The sequence below is a fragment of the Heloderma suspectum genome, chromosome 1 (genome assembly GCF_057233095.1).
Source record: "Heloderma suspectum isolate Gila_16-S chromosome 1, 16-S_ref, whole genome shotgun sequence".
NCBI classification, from domain to species: Eukaryota; Metazoa; Chordata; class Lepidosauria; order Squamata; family Helodermatidae; genus Heloderma; species Heloderma suspectum.
The window spans coordinates 415,838,919-415,859,528 of NC_139458.1; the positions used below are offsets into that span (position 1 = coordinate 415,838,919).

The following is a 20,610-nucleotide window of genomic DNA, read 5'->3' on the forward strand; positions in this document are numbered from 1 at the left end:
AAGTTCAGTGACCGCACTATCATGGCTATCAGGGACATTCAGATCTTTCCTGTATAGTTCTTCTGTGTATTCTTTCCACCTCTTCTTAATCTCATCTGCATCTGTTAGGTCCCTGCCTTCTTTGTCCTTTATCATGCCCGTCTTTGCACAAAACGTTCCCTTGAGATCTCCAATTTTCTTGAAGAGATCTCTAGTCTTTCCCATTCTGTTGTTTTCCTCGATTTCTTTGCATTGTTCATTTAAGAAGGCCTTCTTGTCTCTCCTTGCTATTCTCTGGAACTCTGCATTCAGTTGGATATATCTTCCCCTTTCTCCCTTGCTTTTCGCTTCCCTTCTTTCCTCAGCTACTTGTAAAGCCTCATCAGATAGCCACTTGGCTTTCTTGCATTTCTTTTTCTTTGGGATGGATTTCGTTGCTGCCTCCTGAACAATGTTACGGACCTCCGTCCATAGTTCCTCGGGCACTCTGTCTATCAGGTCTAATCCCTGAAATCTATTCCTCACCTCCACTGTATATTCATCAGGGATATGATTTAGGTCATACCTGAATGGGTGAGTGGTTTTCCCTACGTTCTTCAATTTAAGCCGAAATTTTGCAACAAGAAGCTCATGATCTGAGCCACAGTCAGCTCCAGGTCTTGTTTTTACTGACTGTATAGAGCTTCTCCATCTTTGGCTGCAAAGGACATAATCAATCTGATTTCGATACTGACCATCTGGTGATGTCCATGTGTAGAGTCATCTCTTGTGCTGTTGGAAAAGAGTGTTTGCTATGATCAGCGTGTTCTCTTGGCAAAACTCTATTAGCTTTTGTCCTGCTTTACATTGTACACCAAGGCCATGCCTGCCTGTTATCCCAGTGATTTCTTGACTTCCTACTTTAGCATTCCAATCCCCTATGATGAAGAGGACATCTTTTTTTGGTGTTACTTCTAGAAGGTGTTGTAGGTCTTCATAGAACCTATCTACCTCAGCTTCTTCGGCATCAGTGGTTGGGGCATAGACTTGAATTACTGTGATGTTGAATGGTTTGCCTTGGATTCGTACTGAGATCATTCTATCATTTTTAAGATTGTACCCCAGTACTGCTTTTCCCACCCTTTTGTTGACTATGAGTCCTACTCCATTTCTTCTAAGGGATTCTTGCCCACAATAGTAGATACGATGGTCACCTGAATTAAATTCGCCCATGCCTGTCCATTTGAGTTCACTGATTTCCAAAATGTCGATGTTCAATCTTGCCATCTCATGTTTGACCACCTCCAGCTTACCTTGATTCATTGATCTGACATTCCAGGTTCCTAAACAATGTTGTTCTTTACAGCATCGGATTTTCTTTTCACCACCAGACACATCCACAGCTGAGTGTCCTTTCGGCTTTGGCCCAGCCGCTTCACTCTTTCTGGCGCTACTTGGAAATACCCTCTGCTCTTCCCCAGTAGTATATTGGACACCTTCCGACCTGAGGGGCTCATCTTCCAGCGTCATCTCTTTTAGCCTTGTGATACGTTCCATGGGGTTTTCTTGGCAAGAATACTGGAGTGGGTTGCCATTTCCTTCTCCATCTGACGGGTGGGGGGGGGAATTTGCTCCTCTCCCAAATACAGCTCTGCACCCTGGTTTACTCCCAAGCTTCCCAGCAGAGAACAGAAAAAGCTGGAAGTTATTGCAAGTCAGCCATTTTGCAACTGTAGGTGGCAGAAGAGATCATAGAATCACAGAACAGTAGGGTTGGAAGGGGCCTACAAGACGGTCGAGTCCAACCCCCTGCTCAATGCAGGAATCCAAGAGAGAGACTGCAATGCCTACTCTGAACGCCGTTTTTTTTTTTTTCTTGAAAAGTGATTTTTAGGCCTGTTCGAAATAGGTTTGGGATCCAGAGGAGCCATTCAGTTACTGCTTTCGTTTCGCTAGTAAGCATCACATTTGTCAGAAGGTCAGAGTGAAAGAATGTGAAAGCCCGATAAAGCTATGGGGATGAATAGTGTTTTGACAAAGCCTTTCAGTGCCCCACAAACTGAACACAACCCTTGTCAAAAAGTCTTCCATTTCCAGGTTATGACTGAGGCCCCACTCACACTAACCGTTTTCCAGCATGTTCAGAGAGGCGCACCATGAATACATATTTTTCAAAAAGGGCACATTTGACAGTAATTGCAATATGGCTGTTATGCCAGTTTTGTAGTTCTTAATGAAGTGGTTGCACAATCAAACAACTGCCGTAGTTAAAAGCAATCGTTATTAAGTACTGCAGCTCCTGAGGGAACATGGAGATAATGAGATGTGATAAGCGGATAAGGGCCGGCCCAAGGTATTTTGCTGCCTAAGGAAGGCCTCGCCCCATCCGAACTCAAAGTGCATAGCACTCAAAACTGGTCAAGTTATTCTGGCACCCAAGGCTGAACATCCCACAAGTACGTGTCTCCCCGCCCCCACAGTACAGTACTAAATACAATACTCTCTAAAAACACACAACTAGAAATGCAATAATAAAAGTACATACGTAATAACTTCCTGTCATAAGAACATAAGAAGAGCCCTGCTGGATCAGACCAAGGGTCCATCTAGTCCAGCATTCTGTTCACACAGTGGCCAACCAGTTATCGACCGGGAACCCACAAGCAGGACATGAGTGCAATAGAACCTTCCCACTCAACAACACGCTTCCACCCATGTTCCCCAGCAACTGGTGTACATAGGCTCACTGCCTCTGGTACTGGAGGTAGCACGAAGCCACCAGGACTAGTAGCCAACGATAGCATTCTCCTCCATGAATTTGTCCAACCCCCTTTTAAAGCCATCCTTTCAAGACAGCCAAAAATACACACACAAATTATGTGTGTGTGTGTGTGTGCGCATGCGCGCACACATACACACAGTGCCAAATGGCCACAGAAGTTATACTGAAGCTTCTGTTCTCCCACCCCATAGATGGTAACTACTCAGCTTCGCACCAGACATACAATCAGCAACTCTCCCTCAACAATCTGTAGCATGAGACCAAAAGGGATATCTATTTGGCTATTGGATTACTTACTCTTGGATCCCTACACCAAGTTCTTGGATTTTCTTCTCAATCGCAGTTTCTACTTCACTCTTTTCAAGGGAATACTCCACAAAGAAAGCTTCCAGAATAAACGCTATGAAGATGCTTAAAAAATAATGAGTTGAGACATGAACACTGCACTGCAGATATACCACCCTTCCACGTCTTCCCCCTTTTACCTGCTCTATTTACACAGCAATTGGCATGGAAGTGTGTGATCCACGCACCTTCTTGGCACTCATAGCTGCCTTTGCGCATATCAATCATCATTAGGAAAATATTCTTAATCTAGACCAGAAGAGGCCATATATTTTACAGTATGCCCTAATCCAGAGAGATTTGACAATAGAAATGGATGGGACTTCTCCCCAAGTAAGAACAGCTGAGATCTCAGCTTAAATAAGAACAGTCAGGGCTAGGTATATAGGAAGCGGTTTTACGTCACGTCGAACAATTTGTCTATCTCATCCAGTAATGTCTGTCTGGCAGTGACAACAGCGCCAACAAGCAATTACAATTCCCAGGGACAGCTTTGCAAGGGAGCAGCCACTGCTCAGCTGTGACCCTTCTAGTGCTTAATCTTATTATGGATTTTAGATTTTTTGTGTTTTTGCTTTTGCCGTTTCTTTTAGCTTGTTGAAAGTATGTTTTAAACTGGTTTTTTTTTAATTCTGTAAGCCGCTTTGAGCAATTCCACTTTTTTTTTTTTAAGAGGGGAAAAATGGGGTAAACATCTCTTAAATGAAATAAATAAGATAAGATGCTTTCCATGCAGAAGACACTAGCTTCAATCCCGAGCATCTGCAGTTAAAAAGGACCAGCTATAGGTGACGAGAGAGACCCTTCTCTGCCCCAAAGCTTGGAAAGCTGTGACCCATTACAGTAGACCAGCCTTCCCCAACCTGGAACCCTCCAGATGTTTTGGTCTCCAAATCAGCCCCAGCCAGTTAGGAATGCTGGGAGTTGTAGTCCAAAACATTGGGAAAGCACAAGGTTGGGGAGACTGGAGAAGACAATACTGTGCCGGATAGACAAATAGTCTGTCCTGATACATATTAAGGAAGCTTCTTGGGGTCTTACAGGCAAAGCCTGATGAAATCCGAGGAGCCAGAAAAGTGAATGAACAAGTTATCTAGCAGCTGAGAATGGAGTTGTGCAGCACTGTCCAGGTCTACTCAGAAGTCAGTCCCACTGTGTTCAATGGAGCTTACTCCCAGGTAAGTGGGTATAGGACTGTAACCCCATGTAGCTCCTTGACCCGTCACAAGATGGTGAAATAAGGATTTGCAAAATAATCGTTATGGGAGTGGTTCGATTTGCATGGTTTATGCAGATTCAGCTTTTCTTGGCATATAAAAATTAAAGTTATCAGAGCACACAGACATGGATAACCATCCTGACAGCAGAGTATAAACACATTGGTGCAAAATGTTTTTGAAAGAAGTCTATTGCTTCAGTGTCTAAGATCTAATATGCAGGTAAATATTTGGCTGTTATAGCAGCTAATGTAAAGTGTGGTACATTGGCTGGCAGAAACACACCCAGTGCATTTGAGGGAGAAGAACCAAGGTCTTCATGATGCTGTGATCTCCCGAAGACCTTTGCTCCTTCCCCCCAAATGTGCCAGAGTGCAGTTCTATATCCATGACCACACTTCACATTGGTTGCTATACAAACCAACGCATGTACTTCTGGGTAGATGCACGGGTGCTTGAGGGGATACAATAGAAGTGACCAAGAACCTACCCGCAGCCAGTTTTAGAATAACATTGCTGCTGTCTCTGCAAGTGCGTGCACACACGGTTTTGGAACTCAAACATGACATACACACACAAAGTCAAGAGTCCCACCTTGACGCCTATCAAAGGGGAGCAGCAGCACTGGACTTACTTAATAATCATAATAACTACAACGATGTGGAAGGTGATGAAGTACAGCTTTGCCGCCTGGTGAGTCACAAGGGCATATCCACTGGCAAGGAGTGCAGTGTTAAGGACTACAAAGAGAGGCAGCCTTTATGCGCATGTAGCAGCTATGCCCAGCTATCAAGCCAGGGGTTTGGAATACATGATGCTTCCAGCCATTTCGGCAGCTGCATTCCCTCTGGACAGGGGATATTCAGTGACGGCTGTGGATCCAAAGAGCCCCACGGGGAACATGCACCAACACTTGTCATACTCCCTTCTCCCCCCAACCACAGCTTCGGCACTCCTTCCTCTGTGAAAGAAGCCCTTTGTGCTCCATATCACAGGCTTCTGCCAAAGCTCCTCTTGTTTCAAAAGCAGACTCATTAAGAACAGAAGGCTGCTTTAAAAAAAAAAAGAGGGGGGCTCAGAAGCCTTACCTTTAAAAAAACACTCATTGCACTTTCCAATCCTGCTGATTTCTATTCTTTTTGAGGACAAACATTCTAGTTTAGCTAGTACATTTAAGTGTGCACAAAGTCAGCTTAGGAGATCTCTGGCTAGCTCAGGGGTGATGGGAGTTGCAGTCTAACAATATCTGGAGGACCACAAGTTGCCCACCCCTGAGCTAGAGTCTGTGCCGTCTAGGTCAGACCTATATTGGGTTTTATACCAGTTTAACTATCATAGCTTCCCCCAAAGAATCCTGGGATTTGTAGTCTGGAGAGGGTACTGAGAATTCTGTTAGACTGAAATCCCTAGTCCTGCAGGGTATCCTGGTAAAAGAGAATAGTTATCAGTGACATTAAATCCATGGAGTGGGGAACACCAAAAATAATGTTTAGAAGCCTGCCACCCATCAAAGCGTTTCCTCAGTGGACACTTTTTGTTCACCATGTTTTTAAAATTAAACTTTAGTGATTACTTCCAAAGGTCAACACGAGGTTTACTATCGTTTTCAAGGGGATTTGGGGGAAGAGATTGCATATACTCATTTGTGCATGTCATCAAGCTATTTGCCCTGGAAGCATCTTTTGGCAACGCACCTACGCTTCTACTTGTGGGCTTCATTTTAGGGTTCATTTTTTACAATGTCCACGTGCAAAGGATATCATGCCATTGGTTGACAACAGTTAATTCCATAAGGACAATGAAAGATGACACAATGTCATTGAAGTTATTTTTGCAATATTTGGCTTGGGCAAACGTTGTGTCTTTCAGAGAAGGATTTCCGCAGTACAGAGCATGTTGCACGGTAGTGTTCCCGGGAAAGAACTGTACCTTCCCATGGAAGATTTCCATCCCAACAATGGAAAATATGTAATACACCACCTAATGGGAAAGAGAAGGACACAGATGAGTCGGTGAACAATGCTGGAAATATTTTATGTTCACATATATTAGATGGGCTAAGAATGATCAAAGCCAGCATGCCTGGACATTTTACCATTCATGTAAATAATTAGCCCTGGAAATCCAGACATTTGCACCCTCAGCTTCTGCTAATACAAAATGTAACTCTAGCCATACCTGTTCATGCCAGTCTAGGTACCATTGCAGCTGTGCATGTTTTTCAATTCAAGGTGCCAGGCACTTTATAGTGGGTGAGGATTGGGTTTTTTTTTTTAAGAAGTAAAGTAACTTGTTAGAATACATTTGCTTGGATCCACCTTCTGGAGCATCAGGAGAACATTCCCACTGGCAGGAAGGTGGAGGGTGGGGAGAAAGAGAGACAATCTTTGTTGATCCCTCCCTCCCCCACTGTTCTGGAGGAACTCCTAACCCTCTGGAGTAGCTTGGTGTGGGCACAGGAGATGGGAGGAAAAATTGGTCAAAATCATGTCTCCTCCATTCCACAAGCAGGATTTCTCCAATGGATCAAAAGCCTCCTGTGGACGAAAGGCTCCCTTCTGTTCATGGGTGGCAGAGTCTAATCCGGCTCTTATAAGAACACAGTACAGTCTCCAGACATAATTACACAGTAACTCTAGGTTTATTTATTTTATTTACAGAATTCATAAACCACTCTATATCTAAAAAGAAGAAAAGATTCCTGAGTGGTGAACAGTAAAGAAAGGAAAAAAGTCCCCAAATAGAAAAGAATAAAAATATTTCAAATCAAGTTATACCAATAAAACTGGGGCTAGTAATTCAGAAAAAGCTTATTCTTTAGCAGACACTGAAAACAAAACAATGTTGGTGCCTACTAGGGTTGTCAGTCATGGGAAAATCAGGCCCTTCTTGGGCCCGACAGATCCCCATGATGGACCCGGCTCGGCTTGCATTTGCAAACCGAGCCATGTGAACATTCCTGAAACCTGGGAACTTTACCCGGGGGGGCGGGGGGAATGAGCACAAAATTGCCAGCTGATTTGCACAAAATCACGACCATATATAGGGCAATTCGTGCAAATGGTTAATTTTGTGCAAGATCATGGCTGCAAATGGTTAATTAGCACAAATTCGACCATTTACGGCTGCAATTTTGCACGTTGCACTATTACAGCCATGATTTTGCATCAAACATGATTTGTGCACCCCCCCCCGAAAAATCCATGAATTGGCCCACCTCGTCACATGCAGAATCAGGCCAACTCGCAGGTGACTGAGCCAGAGTCTGGGGGGGCCGAGATGGCTCCACCCACGAAACGGATTCCTCCGACATCCCTAGCACCTGCCTGACATCAACTGACAGGGAATTCCACAGAGAGGAAGCCAACACACTAAAGGCTCTACTCCGAGTAGACTCTAAACAGGTGCACGTAGAACCACCAGGAGTAGCTCATCCACTGACCTCAGTGACCAGGTAAGCTGGTAAGGAAGAAGGCTCACTCTCAACTGTCCAGGTTGCAAATTGTTTAGAGCTTTATACATCAATAACAAGACCTTAAGCCTGAACCAGTGGCAAATAGGCAGTTCCCCTGGCAAAGGTCTTACAAGCTGAGAAGATTGAGGTTTAACACAAGGACTAGATCTTTCACTCTTTAATGCAGGGGTATAAAACTGTTTAGGGGGGCAAACTGCCCCCCCACTGGGCCACCCATGGGCCAGATGATGTCACATGCCAGCAGGGAAATCCCCGATCTCAGATTGGAGATAGCAACAAGCCCTCCAAGGGGATTCCTCCAGGAACCCAAGCACCAACCCCTGGAGGAGTCCCAAGGGGCTCCACAGGCCAGATTGGGGTGCCTCAGCACCCCTGCTTTAGCGCCTCGTTCTGACGTGCTGAGATGGGGGCAAGAGTATGGACTCTTCTTTAAAGAGGGGCAATACTAATCCCCTCTTCAGTTGCAAGTGGGGCTCTCTTTTCTGCCCAGTGTGCTGTTTGCTTCCTGGGATGCAAAAGCAGTTCTGGAGAAGCTGAGAGATGTTCTGGAGAAGCTCAGAGTTGGGTTTGTAGCTCAGTGGCTGATCAGAGTATCTGCATGCCGAAGGTCCCAGGTTTGATCTCCAGCACTTCCACCTAAATAAGTCTCTAGAAGCAGGGCCAAGAATGGCCTCTGCCTGGGACCTTAGGCATGCAGATACCTAAGGTCCCAGGTATCTTAGTTAGTTAGCAGCTAGTTAGCAGCTAGAAAAAGCTGCTAACACTGGGCTAGTGGGACCAGGGGTTTGACTTTGTATGAAATATCTCCCAACGTTCACCTGACTCTATCACGCATGAACCTCCTGGAGGAAAAGGCACCCCTTATTCTTAAAAATATGCCAAGACTACAAGAGCAGCTGCGGCCTCTCTAAATTCTAGAATATTCTTGGCATATATTAGCCAGCACTTTCCTTGTGGTCACATGTCACAATCCTCCACGTGTACAAGAGATCACCAAGCAGTAAAGACACATCCAAGCTGCCTTTCCCAGGTCACACTATTTCTTCATGTAGGTAGGGATTGTCTACTCCAGGGTCTCAGGCAAAAGGGTCTTAACTGGGATTGAGCCTGGACCGTCTTCTATGCAAAGCAGGTGCTCCACCCTGAGCTAAGGTCCTTCCCCAGCTCACAAAGCCTTTGTTGCTTCAGGGGTGCGGAGGGGAAAGGAAGATGAGTAAAAGTAAAAACATTGCTCACCAGCACCAATCCACCAAAGGTCAGCATCGTAGGTACGATGTTTATTAGTGTATTCATGATGACACGGAACCTAGAAGGAAACAGTGCATGAGAACACCACGAGGAGAGGGGAGACCTTTTTCTCCTTCTCTCATAATACCAGAACCCAGGGTCACCCCATGAAGGTGATTGGTGGGACATTCAGGACAGACAGAAGGAAGGACTCCTTCACACAGCACATAGTAAAGCTATGGAATTTGCTTCCACAAGATGTAGTGATGGCCACCAATTTGGATGGCTTTAAAAGGGGGTTAGAGAAATTCCTGGAGGAGAAGGCTATCGATGGCTACAAGTCCTGATGGTCATATGCGACCTCCAGTATCAGAGGCAGTAAACCTATGTACACCAGTTACTGGGGAACATGGGTGAGAGGGTGCTGTTGCACTCATGTCCTGCTTGTGGGCTTCCCATGGGCAGCTGCTTGGCCACCGTGTGAACAGAAATGCTGGCCTAGATGGACCCTTGGTCTGATCCAGCAGGGTTCTTCTTATGTTCTTATGAGATAGAGAGAATGCTTTCGGCACCACCAGCCAATTCAATACCAAATGCAGGCACTTTCATGCAGTAGAAATCACCAGTTTCTTTCAGATGCCCTGCTTTAGCTAAGCAGTTCCTCTCATGCCTTTGCTGCTAGAGCTCTGCCCTCTCCCCACTCATTCACTCAAGCGCATTGCATCGCATCAGCAGCAACTCAACTCATTGGACTATGCTAAACTTGCGTTTGCCTGCTACAATCTGTGTTTGCGCACGCGCACATGCACCCCCCCCTTCATGCAATGCTGGTAAAAAAACACAACCACTACGAGTTATTTTACCTTTGTATACTGTCAATAATTCTTATGAGCCTAAGAACTCGTAGGATGAACACGATGTCCAGTACTTGCTGGCTGTTGTATACAGTCACTAAGGAGAGAAATGCACACTGAGAATATTAGCCTCAAGAACAGTCTCTGTCCTAATCCTCATGCCTGGCCATCCATTCCTCACTTTAGCACTGTTTCAGCCTTGCTGGAAACAGCCCTCCTTCCCTCCCCTTGGACACGTGCACTAAGTAGTAATCATATTTTTGTTGAGATGACTCCTTATTTGAACGCAGGCTGGAGTGCATTCCACATCGGAACGTACGCTGGAGGAGCGCGTTGTAACTCATCAGCCCTTGATTCTCAAATGCAGCCATCAACACGGGAGTACAGGAGGATGGGAAGGAAAGAACGACAGCAAAAAAAAAAAAATCAGAGGAAGTATATAAAGCACGGCATACTTGCTTGCTGCAGGCCATCTTGTCCTTGGGTCCAGAGCAGCAGGCAAGTATAGTCCTCCTGCCTCAGCCAAGCGTGCCTTGAAAATGCTGGATGCTACGTTGGATGCATCCGCTGCTCTTGCATCTAATGGAGCAGCCCAGTTCTGCATTGAACCCCCCCCCCCCCGCCCCCGTGCCAGTCTAAGGGCAACAGTGTCATCCCAAGGGAGGGAGGAAGGATATATTGGGAATATATCCCAGTGCAGGGGAATCCCAAAAGCATCAGTCACCCAGAAAGTATAGCTCCATCTCTGTGCTCTGAATGATTTGCAGAGGCAACAGCAGAGTGCCTCGGACTACTCTACGGTTGCAAGGATGATACAGGGCCACAGGGGTGTTTCCAGGTTTTTGAGGGCCTTTGGGTGAGACACCCTCAATGAGCCCCCTCCGTCAGTGAGCCCACCTTCTCACCACCATTGTCACCAGCTGCTCTCGCTCCCCATCCTCTCTCTCATCATTGCTACCACTTGCTCGCTTGGCAGCCAGAGAGCCAGGGAGCAAGCAGGCCTCCACTGCTTCTCCTTCTCTCCACCACCATTATCTGGGCCAAGGTGAGAGGCAGATGAACAAGCAGATTGCAATGATGAAGCCAAGGAGCAGGTCTAGGGGGCTCTTGTCCGTGGGCCCCTGCTGGGTTGTGGGACTCAGCAAGTGCCCAACCATGCCCACCCTTGACACTGGTCCTGCCTGTCCAACAGATCTGGGAGCTGCTAAAGAAAATGCAAATGAACCCGAGGCCACAGCTAAATATCCATTATTTGAGAACTCCTGGATTAGTCTGCGCTGGTTTCATCCACAGGTGGAGAGTCACCCTATAAAGGTCAAACTGTCGAATCATGATCTAGTTAGATCCGGGAAATGGAGTCTTGGCCTGGGCCCAAGTCAGTTATGAGACTGAACCGCAGCAAGCATTGGGCTCATATCCCTCCCTCTCCTCCTCCAGCATGGCCACAAGGAGGAGTTTGGAAGCCTTCATTTCTATCCATGATTAACCACAGCTTGCCTTATCATTCTAACCTGACAAGCTGTGGTTAATCTGAGCTAGGTTTTTGTTTTGTTTTTAAAAAGGCCAAATGGTGAGTTATGAATCTGGCTTGTTTCAATAAACCATGGTGAAGGTTAACCACAGTTTAAGGTTCAGATGCAATGCTATGCTAAATTGTGGTTAACTGAAAACAGACACAAAAGCTTCTGATGTCCTCACAGCTGCACCAGAGGAGAAGAGGTGAGTGTGTCAGCCTGGGAAGAGGTTAGGCTCGTTCCCGTAACACCAGCCTCCACTAAATCATGGTTTAGTATTACGATCAAATGACGCTCCTGTGACTTTCCCCAAATTCCTCATGTTTTGGACTTGCATTGTTTTGCCATCTGTTCTCTGCTTCACCAAGGGTCCCCAGAAAACTGTACTGGAAATGGAGAAGTGCATTAGTCTCACTTGCCGTATACTTCTCCACAGAAGAGATTTAATACACACGCACACACACACACACACACACCCCTCTTACCTGATTTAAGTGTAGTGTTGAGCACTGTTGCTATCAGCGCAGCAATAATGATGGAAGTATCAAACCTAGGAAAGATGAAAAGCAGCAGAAAAGATGAAAAGATGAAAAGCGGCAGGCTAAAATAGAGAGCCCGTTAATTAATTAACCCATGATTTGCTGGGTTGCATGCTGTGCACAAGCCAGTTCTGCTTAGCATAATCAAGCTCCGCTTATAGGTTACTGCATGACATACGAATCTGGACACTATGAGTTGTTTGTGAGTAGAACAACACAAAGTTAACCTAAGAAACAATCATAGGTTAACTCTGCGTTGTTTAACCCATGAACGACCCAAACTGCCCAGGTTCATATGTCATGCGGCAACCTATGATTGGGCTGGAGTTGATTAAGCAAACTGGAAATGGCACGTGACCCGTCAAATCGGTTAATTAACACATGATTTGCCACTATTACGTGCCAACTGGGTCATAGTGAACTCCCCTAAGGCACCTGCCTATTACAGTCCAGACAAAGCTGAATTTGTGCAGTCAGGTGCAAGCCTGGGCAGGGAGTATGGGGCCTTCCAGGTCTATGGCTGGGAATGATGGGAGTTGTAATCCAACACATATGGAGAGCACCAAGTTGGGGAAGGCTGGGCTAGAATGTGCTGCCCTTCAGTTCTGCAGAGCAGGAGCTTTTCACTCCCCAAAGCATATCTCCAAATTCAACTCTCTAGTGGTCAGCACATCCCATTATATCAGGTTAAGGCGAAAGAAGCAAATGTTTTTCCTAGTTTTGAAGTTATATCTTGCTCTACCAACAAGATCAAAAACAGCAGCTACCAGAAGGTTCCATGTTGAATGATCTCCAGTGACAGGATGCAAAAGAGAAAGAGGAGGAAGCGAAACTGGGCTTGTTTGTAAGGAGGACAGCCAAGACCAAGGATGCACTTACCAGTTCCAGAACTGAGTCCTTGCAAAAAAGGTCCTAGGTTCATAGGTGTACACTTTCAGGAGGATCTCAAGTATATACAGACAGAGGAACACCCACTCGGCATAGGAAATATATGGATTCTTCTCATCCAAGGCAATGAAGACAGCATTAATTAGTATGATTACATCATATACCCAAACAAATCCCCTGCAAGAGAAGGAAGGAGAAACTGATTTGGTAATCACTCACCAAGCTGTTTAGTTTAAATAACGTTGATTCTGACACATAAACAGCCGCTCGGCTGGGTGCCATCCGAGAAAGCCCTGCGGGCAGATAGGTGGAAGTATTCTGCTGGTGGCCATCAGAGGCCAAAGGGCAAGTGATACAGACTTACTTGTGCTGGACCATACTGCGTACGAACTGGCTGGGAGCAGAGTTGTACACATGGGGGAGCCAGATGTCCAAGGGATGGCTGTGGAGCTTCATTGTAATCACCTGTATATTCAAAAGATCGGCCAGACGTACAAAAGATGTTTTATCTGTAATACACAAAGCAGTAGAACAAATTACATTTCAGAAGCCGCTTAGGCCATTAATTAGCTATTAAGACAATCATCACATAAAACCAAAAACAAGAACAGATGCAATCTGTATTTGATCAGGTGTTGGAGTTCATGTGCGTTGAGTGTGTGTGCGCTAGAGATGTTGAAGGAATCCATTGGGGGCGGGGGGTGAATTTAGCTCGGCTCCCCAGACTTTGGCTCACTTTCCCATAAGCTGGCCTGATTGAAATCGGGCCAGCTTGCGGATTTCTGTTTTTCACCAAAAAAAATTGTGCAAAGCAATTTGGGCAAATTAAAGCTGCAAATTATGCAGATTTTGGCCACAATTTCTGTAATTTGCACAAATTACTGCCGCAATTTGTGTGATTTGCACAAATTTCCATGCCTGATTCAAGGTGCTGGTTTTGACCTCTAAAGCCTCACTCAGCTTGGGACTGCAGTAGCTCATGGAGCTCCTCTCCTGGCATGAACCTAACTGTACAACTACACTCATCATCTGAGGTCCTCCTCCAAGAGAGGCTTGGAAGGTGGGAACGAGGGAGAAGGCCTTTTCAGTGGTGGCCCCAATTATGGAACAATTTCCCCAGCAAGGCCCAGCTGGCACCAACATTGTCATCTTTTCAGCATCGGGTTAAGACCTTCTTCTACTCTCAGGCATTTGGTAGCATATGATAAGGCTTTTAATAGGGTCCTAGGATTTCTTACTGTTGATTGCTTCTGTTTCTCTCTCTCACTCTGTGTGTGCGAATACACAAACACACACACACACACACACACAATGTGTGTGTGTTGTCTGTTTACATGTTTGTCTATAATGGTTTGTATGCAATTGTTTTTATATTATGTACAATAATATATTTTTAAGGTTTTTAATCTCTGTAAACCCCCCAGAGAGCTTTGGCTTTTGGGCTGTAGAGAAATGTAATAAATGATGAATAAAATGAACAGCTAGCAGAGCAGAGGACTGGGGTAGAAATTATCCCCTCTACCACCACCACCTTTAGGTGAGTTCTTTTTTGTGGGAAGCATTCAAAAGTGGTACCTACAGTTTCAGAGGTGGTACAAGTCCACTTCAGGATGCTGCACATATAAAGGTAAAAGGTAAAGGTGTCCCCAACCAGTCGTGTCCGACTCTAGAGTGCGGTGCTCATCCCCGTTTCTAAGCCGAAGAGCCAGCGCTGTCCGAAGACGCTTCCGTGGTCATGTGGCCGGCATGACTGAACACCGAGGTGCACGGAATGCTGTTACCTTTCCCGCCAAGGCGGTACCTATTTATCTACTTGCAATTTCTTGCTTTCGAACTGCTAGGTTGGCAGACACTGGGACTGAAGACGGGAGCTCACTCAGTAGAACAGGTTTAATATTCAGTTCTCTCTCTCTCTCTTTCTCTCTCAATCTTTTTCACCCTGCCTCCCCTGCCCCCTAAACCCCATCCATCCCTCTTCCTCATCAGTTCTTGCAACTTCACTTTCCAGCCACATGGTTGGGTGGTATTTCAGTTTTCTGCTTCTAGGAAGGGCCAAATTGGTTTATTTCTGGTCTGTGTCAGTTTCACATGTGTTCATGCACAAGCCTGTTCCATCCCAGTTCTGCATTAATGAGCAGTAAAAAAAAAATCACTTTAAAATGTGTATACTGTATGGAGATATTATATTAAGCAGTAGGCAAGTATTATTACTTAAAATAAATCAGTATTTAAAATATGTGTTCTCACATAAAACACATTTAATCTAAACGTATGCATTTCAAAATGCATTTTCTTCTAAAATATGCTTTTTGGAACATTTTTGAGCCAAGAACTGCACCACAATCTTTGGGGGAGTGTGAAATCCAAAAGATAACTGTGCCCCGAACAGGTCTGTTTGCATGAGGATTTGCAAAGGTCAAACTCCTCAAGCCGCCCCCAGCCCTGCCTGCTGCTACTCACCCACATTGCCCTTCTGTTCTTCATCGGATATTCTTAACAAGAGCTCTCTATGGGATGTGCTAATATCAGGCGCCACCAGTTTTACAAGACGCTTCCATTGGTCTTCCTTGACAACAAAGTCCACTCCCTCTTTGACCTTCACGAGGTTGAAGGCTTCTATCATCTTGCGACGTTTCATGTAAGCAAGTTTGCGGATCTCATTCTGGGAAATACAACAGTTTTAAAGAGGAACAAAATTATAATAAAAAAAGACTTATGGGGAGGCTCAGGAGCATGCTTTGGAGCTAAGGGATAATGGTCCTCAAGATGGCTGCCTAGGCCAGTGTCTCCCAGACTCTTGATAACTGGGGCAGTGCCCCACCCCCCGACACTGAAGGCACATCATCCCCTCTATTGACATAATTCCTTCTGTTTCCAGCATCTAGGCTGAGAGTGCTGATGCTTGTCACCAAAACAGCTTCACCCGCACACAAGAAGGACTTATCAGCAGGCTTGGGAGAATCCCAAGATTTGCAGAAGTCCAAAAAATCTTCAGAAAAATCCTAAACGGGGGGACACACCTCATGAACAGCCCAGTGAGGATCACCCATGTTTAGTGGCCACAGAATGCTGACAAGCTGTTGGGTAGGGGGGCGGGGGGAGAAAGGGGGGATGGAACAGAGTGGCTAGAATCGTGAACAGCAACACTCCTACAGATGTGAAGGCTTGGGGGGGAAAAAACCCATGGGGAAAAATTGGGGTGGGGGAACAGAAAAATTCAGGGGGATTTTTTTCCTTCAAATTCTCCAAACATCTCTGGAAAAGAACCTGGATTTTTTAATCTCCCCACCCATATTTTCTGTGTTTTTCCCAGGCCTTCACTTCTCTAAGCACTCCACACTGCAACATTTTGTTTCCAGTCTCGCTTGCTTTCACTCTACACTCAAAGTATCTGTGCTTCCTCGATAAGCCCCTAAACAACCTGTAGATGTACTCCTTTAACTGTAAGATAGCCCAGTTAACATTGCCTTGGGGGATCCTGCCCTCCCCTTTGCTCAGGCAGCATTCACATTTAGGGATGGGGCCATGCTTTCTGGGCAAGTGTGATGCTTCTGGGAGTCCTCTGCACCTTTAGTATAAGAAGTGTCAGAGAACCCCTGTGAGACCTTAGCCCCCCAGGAAGAATGGCCAAGGCGACTGTCATCCCCACAAAGTATCTGCTGCCTGAAGTGCTGCCTCATTCTGCCTAATGGTAGGACCGGCACTGTAAATAAACAAAACAGAAGACATACAACTGGGCCACCCTATCGACATCGCTGCAGTATCCAAATAGTCCCAGAGCAACATGGGAAGAAGCTGCCAAAAATAATTCTCACCATCACTTCCAGGCAAGTGAATTGGGCTTCAAGAACCAAGCCTTCCCTATGCAGAACTTACTTTTAAGTGTTTTCTGTAATTGTTGTACACAACAGCCAAGAAGACAGACATGAAGATGTACGTGTTTATTATAACATAGATGATGAAGAAGAGGCAGTACCACCCACTGACGTCATACGCTGGCATCCTATAGGAGAGAAATTGGATTGGTCATTAAATATAGCATGGAGAATGCGCAGAGCTTTGGAACTGACCAAAAAAATTACTAAATGAATGCAAGTTATTTCCAGAGACTTCTGGGTGTTGGATGAAGAACTTGAGAGTGCTCACCCCACAATAGGGTCACAGAGACAACTTGTGCCAAAGCCCTGTATATATGCATGCATATTCAAATACTGGTGGTAACCAAGTAACATCATTGGCACAGGCACTATTGGTAATTAGCACTATACTCCTGCAAAAAAGAGTGTCGGAGGTAACATGAACCCAGCAGCAGCTGGTGCTAGTCTCTTCCCACTGAATGTTAAACAGAAATGTTTTTCCATACAGCACTATTTTTAAAAAGTCACAAAAAGTCACACTAAAATAAAAACCCTAGAATCTAGACATCACATTCCAAAGTCTAAACAGAGATAATCAACTTATTGATTATTTACTACATTTGTATTCTACTCCACATCCAAACAGATCCCAGAGCGGTGAACAACAAGAGATAAAATGAACAAAAGATAAGAAACATGATATTAAGATTATTCTTTAAAAAAAAAACCAGAGTGTCGATAAAAGATTATTCTTTTAAAAACTTATGCCAGAGCCAATACTTCTGCTGATCTGATCTGATTCTAGTATACTAGAAATGGTTCTGATGCTTTTTGTAATATTATAAAAGGGGGATCATCTCACCCCAGAGTACAAGAATGACAACATTGCATCCAACTGTGTTTGGATTCCACTGGAACAGACAGTGCTGGTGGAATAGATTCCTCCTTCCCCCCTGCAGTTTCTGCTCACCCCCTCAAAATTTGCTCTGGAAGATTGGGAGACGCTCTGGACCAGATTTAGTGAGGAGGAGGAGGAATGGGAAGTCTCCTCGCACAGCATTGGATGTCACCCAATAATAATACTTTCACTTATTCATCGACATCATTTGCCAGCTCTCCCTGTGCCAAATTTCTATTGGAGGCAGCCATTCTTGAGAAGAATATTTTGCTGGAAGGATTCTAGATGAAGTAAATGAATTAGCAACCAAAGTTCTATGTTGAGTTCTAACATAAGGATTCAGGCAATTTAGTAAGTAGATGCAAGAGTAGCCTGTATCCAGTAAACCTCTGAACACATTTACACAGCACCGTTGTTAGAATCAGTGCTGAAAGCTACTGCGGTTCTTAGTCATACATGTTTAACTCCTCTGGGGAGCACATCTGTGACAGGGTTCCATGAGTTCTGTTGCCCAAATAATGTCTCCTCACCACTCTGCTGATCACCCCGGCTGTTCAGTAAAAACGTTTCTTCCCAGTCAGGTCTCAACAAACTACAGAAAACCTGGAACAGGTGGGTATGTTTCAGGTAGACCAGACTTCCCCAACCTGGTGCCATCCAGATGTGTTGAATCTCAAGTCCTATCATGGATGGCCCATCTTGGCTAGGCATGATGGGAGTTGTAGTCCAACTCCAGGTTGGAAAAGGCTGTGCTAGGCACAGGCTAAATGTGCCCTGCCTCCACCACCAAATACTCTAGCACTCATTGAGAACTCGAGCCAAGGAACAGACAGAATTGGTTCCACTTACCAGTGAGGTCGCAAGTCTCCCTCATTGCTTCTGCCTCTTACTAAAGCCCCAAACAAACTCCATCCCATCTCTGAGTTCTGATCATAAGCCAGAGGACTTATGCAGAAAGTGTAGAAAAGGGCAACTAAAATGATCAAGGGGCTGGAGCATCTCCCCTGGGAGAGAAGGTTACAAGAGCTGGGATTGTTTAGCTTGGAAAAAAGGAGGGTAAGGGGAGACATGATAGAGACCTACAAAATTATGCATGGTGTGGAGAATGTGGGTAGGGAGACATTTTTCTCCCTCTCTCAAAATACTAGAACCTGGGGTCATCATGTGAAGTTGACTGGTGGGAGATTCAGGACAGATAAAAGGAAGGGCTTCTTCACACAGCGCATAGTTAAACTATGGAATTTGCTACCAGAAGATGTCGTGATGGCCACCAATTTGGATGGCTTTAAAAGGAGGTTGGACACATTCCCAAAGGGGAAGGCTATCAATGGCTACTAGTCTTGATGGCTATGTGCTTCCTTCAGTACTAGAGGCAGTGAGTACACCAGTTGCTAGGGAACATGGGTGGGTGGGTGCTGTTGCGCTCATGCCCTACTTGTGGGTCCCTGGTCGACATCTGGTTGGCCACTGTGTGAACAGAATGCTGGACTAGATGGACCCTTGGTCTGATCCAGCAGGGCTCTTATGTTCTTATGACTTGCAGGGGAGAGGAGGAGTTGGCAACAGTGGGGAGCCAGAAATAGCGGCCACCTGCTAAGCCAAAGTGAAGTCTGTGGAGCCGTCTGTCTGCCTCCTGTGTCCTGCTCCCAGAGATGGAAAGATTACACTTTAAATGGCTGTCCCTCTGGGGACCAAGCATAAGTGTAAATACAGTTTCTCAGGAGCAACTAACACATGATGCTTTATCTTTATTCAAATACTCATGAGAACTTGCCAGAGAGAAGAATCAAGCGAACATAAGAAGAGCCCGGCTGGATGAGACCAAAGGGCTGCGTCAATGTTCTTCACTGCAAGGCCGGAAGGCGGCCACTGTTGCTCCCAATCACCACAAGTGCAGCTCTTCACCTCTCTCTCATAGACTCAGGCCCCATCTATATGGCACCGCTTTGACTCCCCACCCCATCGCAACTGCACAGCAATGCGGCTTCGAGTCAGCATGCCCTGTGATACACTCGCGATGTACTGCGTGCTTCCCTAACCGACTCGCCGTGCCCTTTTTTTTTTTTTTTTGCTATTATACTGAAATGCACAGCTGTGCAGTCCCCTGAGTGTGGGGGTATGAGACTTCAGTGGGTGTTTTGTATTTGAGGGGTTCTGCTGTGCCTTTCCATCCCTTTTGAGGTAAAAAGTGGGTGTGTTGTGTGCCTTCATTTCCGCACCATCAGTTTGTCAGTTCCCTAGCCCGAGACTCTCAAGATGGTTCACACTCAGAAGCGTGAGCACTACGTGCCTAGCCATTGCTCCAAAATGGTTCCTGAAGCGATGTTGTTCCTTCCCCCAAGACCCTCCCCAGCCCTTGAGTACTGAGTCCAAAAGCAACCATTGCAAAGATACGAAGCTGCAAAAATGTGCGAAAGCGTGATTAAATAGATGAAAACGCCCCTCCGTGGCTCTGTAACTGTGCAGCTGTGAAGGGAGGGGGGGAGTAAAGGGGCGTCACAGAGCAACGCAGGCCCTATGCATGCCTACAACACGCCCATTGCAAAATGTGAAGTCGGTTTGGGGAAGGGGCAGATGGCTCACAAGCATGGGGAAACCCGTAGCAAACGAAAAACATCACAGCAAAACGACTCCTTGGAACTCCGCATTTTCTGGGCAAAAATGACGGATGACTGCGAAGTGGTGACTGCGTCATCTATCACAAGGGTCCTCAGCTCGCACCTGCCCTGGAGTAAAAGCCGGATGTCCATGGGGCCTCACTCTCTTTTTGCAGAAGCAGCTCAATTTCACCTGTAGCAGCCCTCTAGTTTACTTTATGTATTGAAAGTCTTTTTATTACTTAAAAAGACTTCAAAGTATTTTTAGCAAGGTTTCGCCTTCTTGTTTGCTTTAGCAGTTGGAGGTGAAGGGGAAATTGAATGCGTGGGCAAGAGAGAGAAAGCAACATGGAAATTTGGCAGCACTGAGGAGAGCAGCGATGAGGAAAAAATCCATCCTGATCCAAGGACCAAGTGAGCCTGCTGGAATTTGCCTGCCTGGGGACTTGGTGACTGAAC

General features: G+C 45.6%; 1 protein-coding gene across 1 annotated transcript in view; it reads right to left on the reverse strand.

Moving 5' to 3' along the window:
* Positions 1 to 20,610, reverse strand: part of LOC146360205 (two pore channel protein 2-like) — a 51,435-nt gene that overhangs the window by 4,534 nt on the left and 26,291 nt on the right. Inside the window, exons 9-18 of the mRNA XM_084822488.1 lie at positions 16,676 to 16,802; positions 15,260 to 15,461; positions 13,164 to 13,308; positions 12,791 to 12,976; positions 11,858 to 11,922; positions 9,868 to 9,955; positions 9,014 to 9,083; positions 6,050 to 6,282; positions 4,937 to 5,017; positions 3,038 to 3,151 (exon numbers count right to left, since the gene is read on the reverse strand). Of these exons, the coding sequence (XP_084678614.1) occupies positions 3,038 to 3,151; positions 4,937 to 5,017; positions 6,050 to 6,282; positions 9,014 to 9,083; positions 9,868 to 9,955; positions 11,858 to 11,922; positions 12,791 to 12,976; positions 13,164 to 13,308; positions 15,260 to 15,461; positions 16,676 to 16,802 (1,311 nt within the window). The remainder of the gene's footprint in view (positions 1 to 3,037; positions 3,152 to 4,936; positions 5,018 to 6,049; positions 6,283 to 9,013; positions 9,084 to 9,867; positions 9,956 to 11,857; positions 11,923 to 12,790; positions 12,977 to 13,163; positions 13,309 to 15,259; positions 15,462 to 16,675; positions 16,803 to 20,610) is intronic.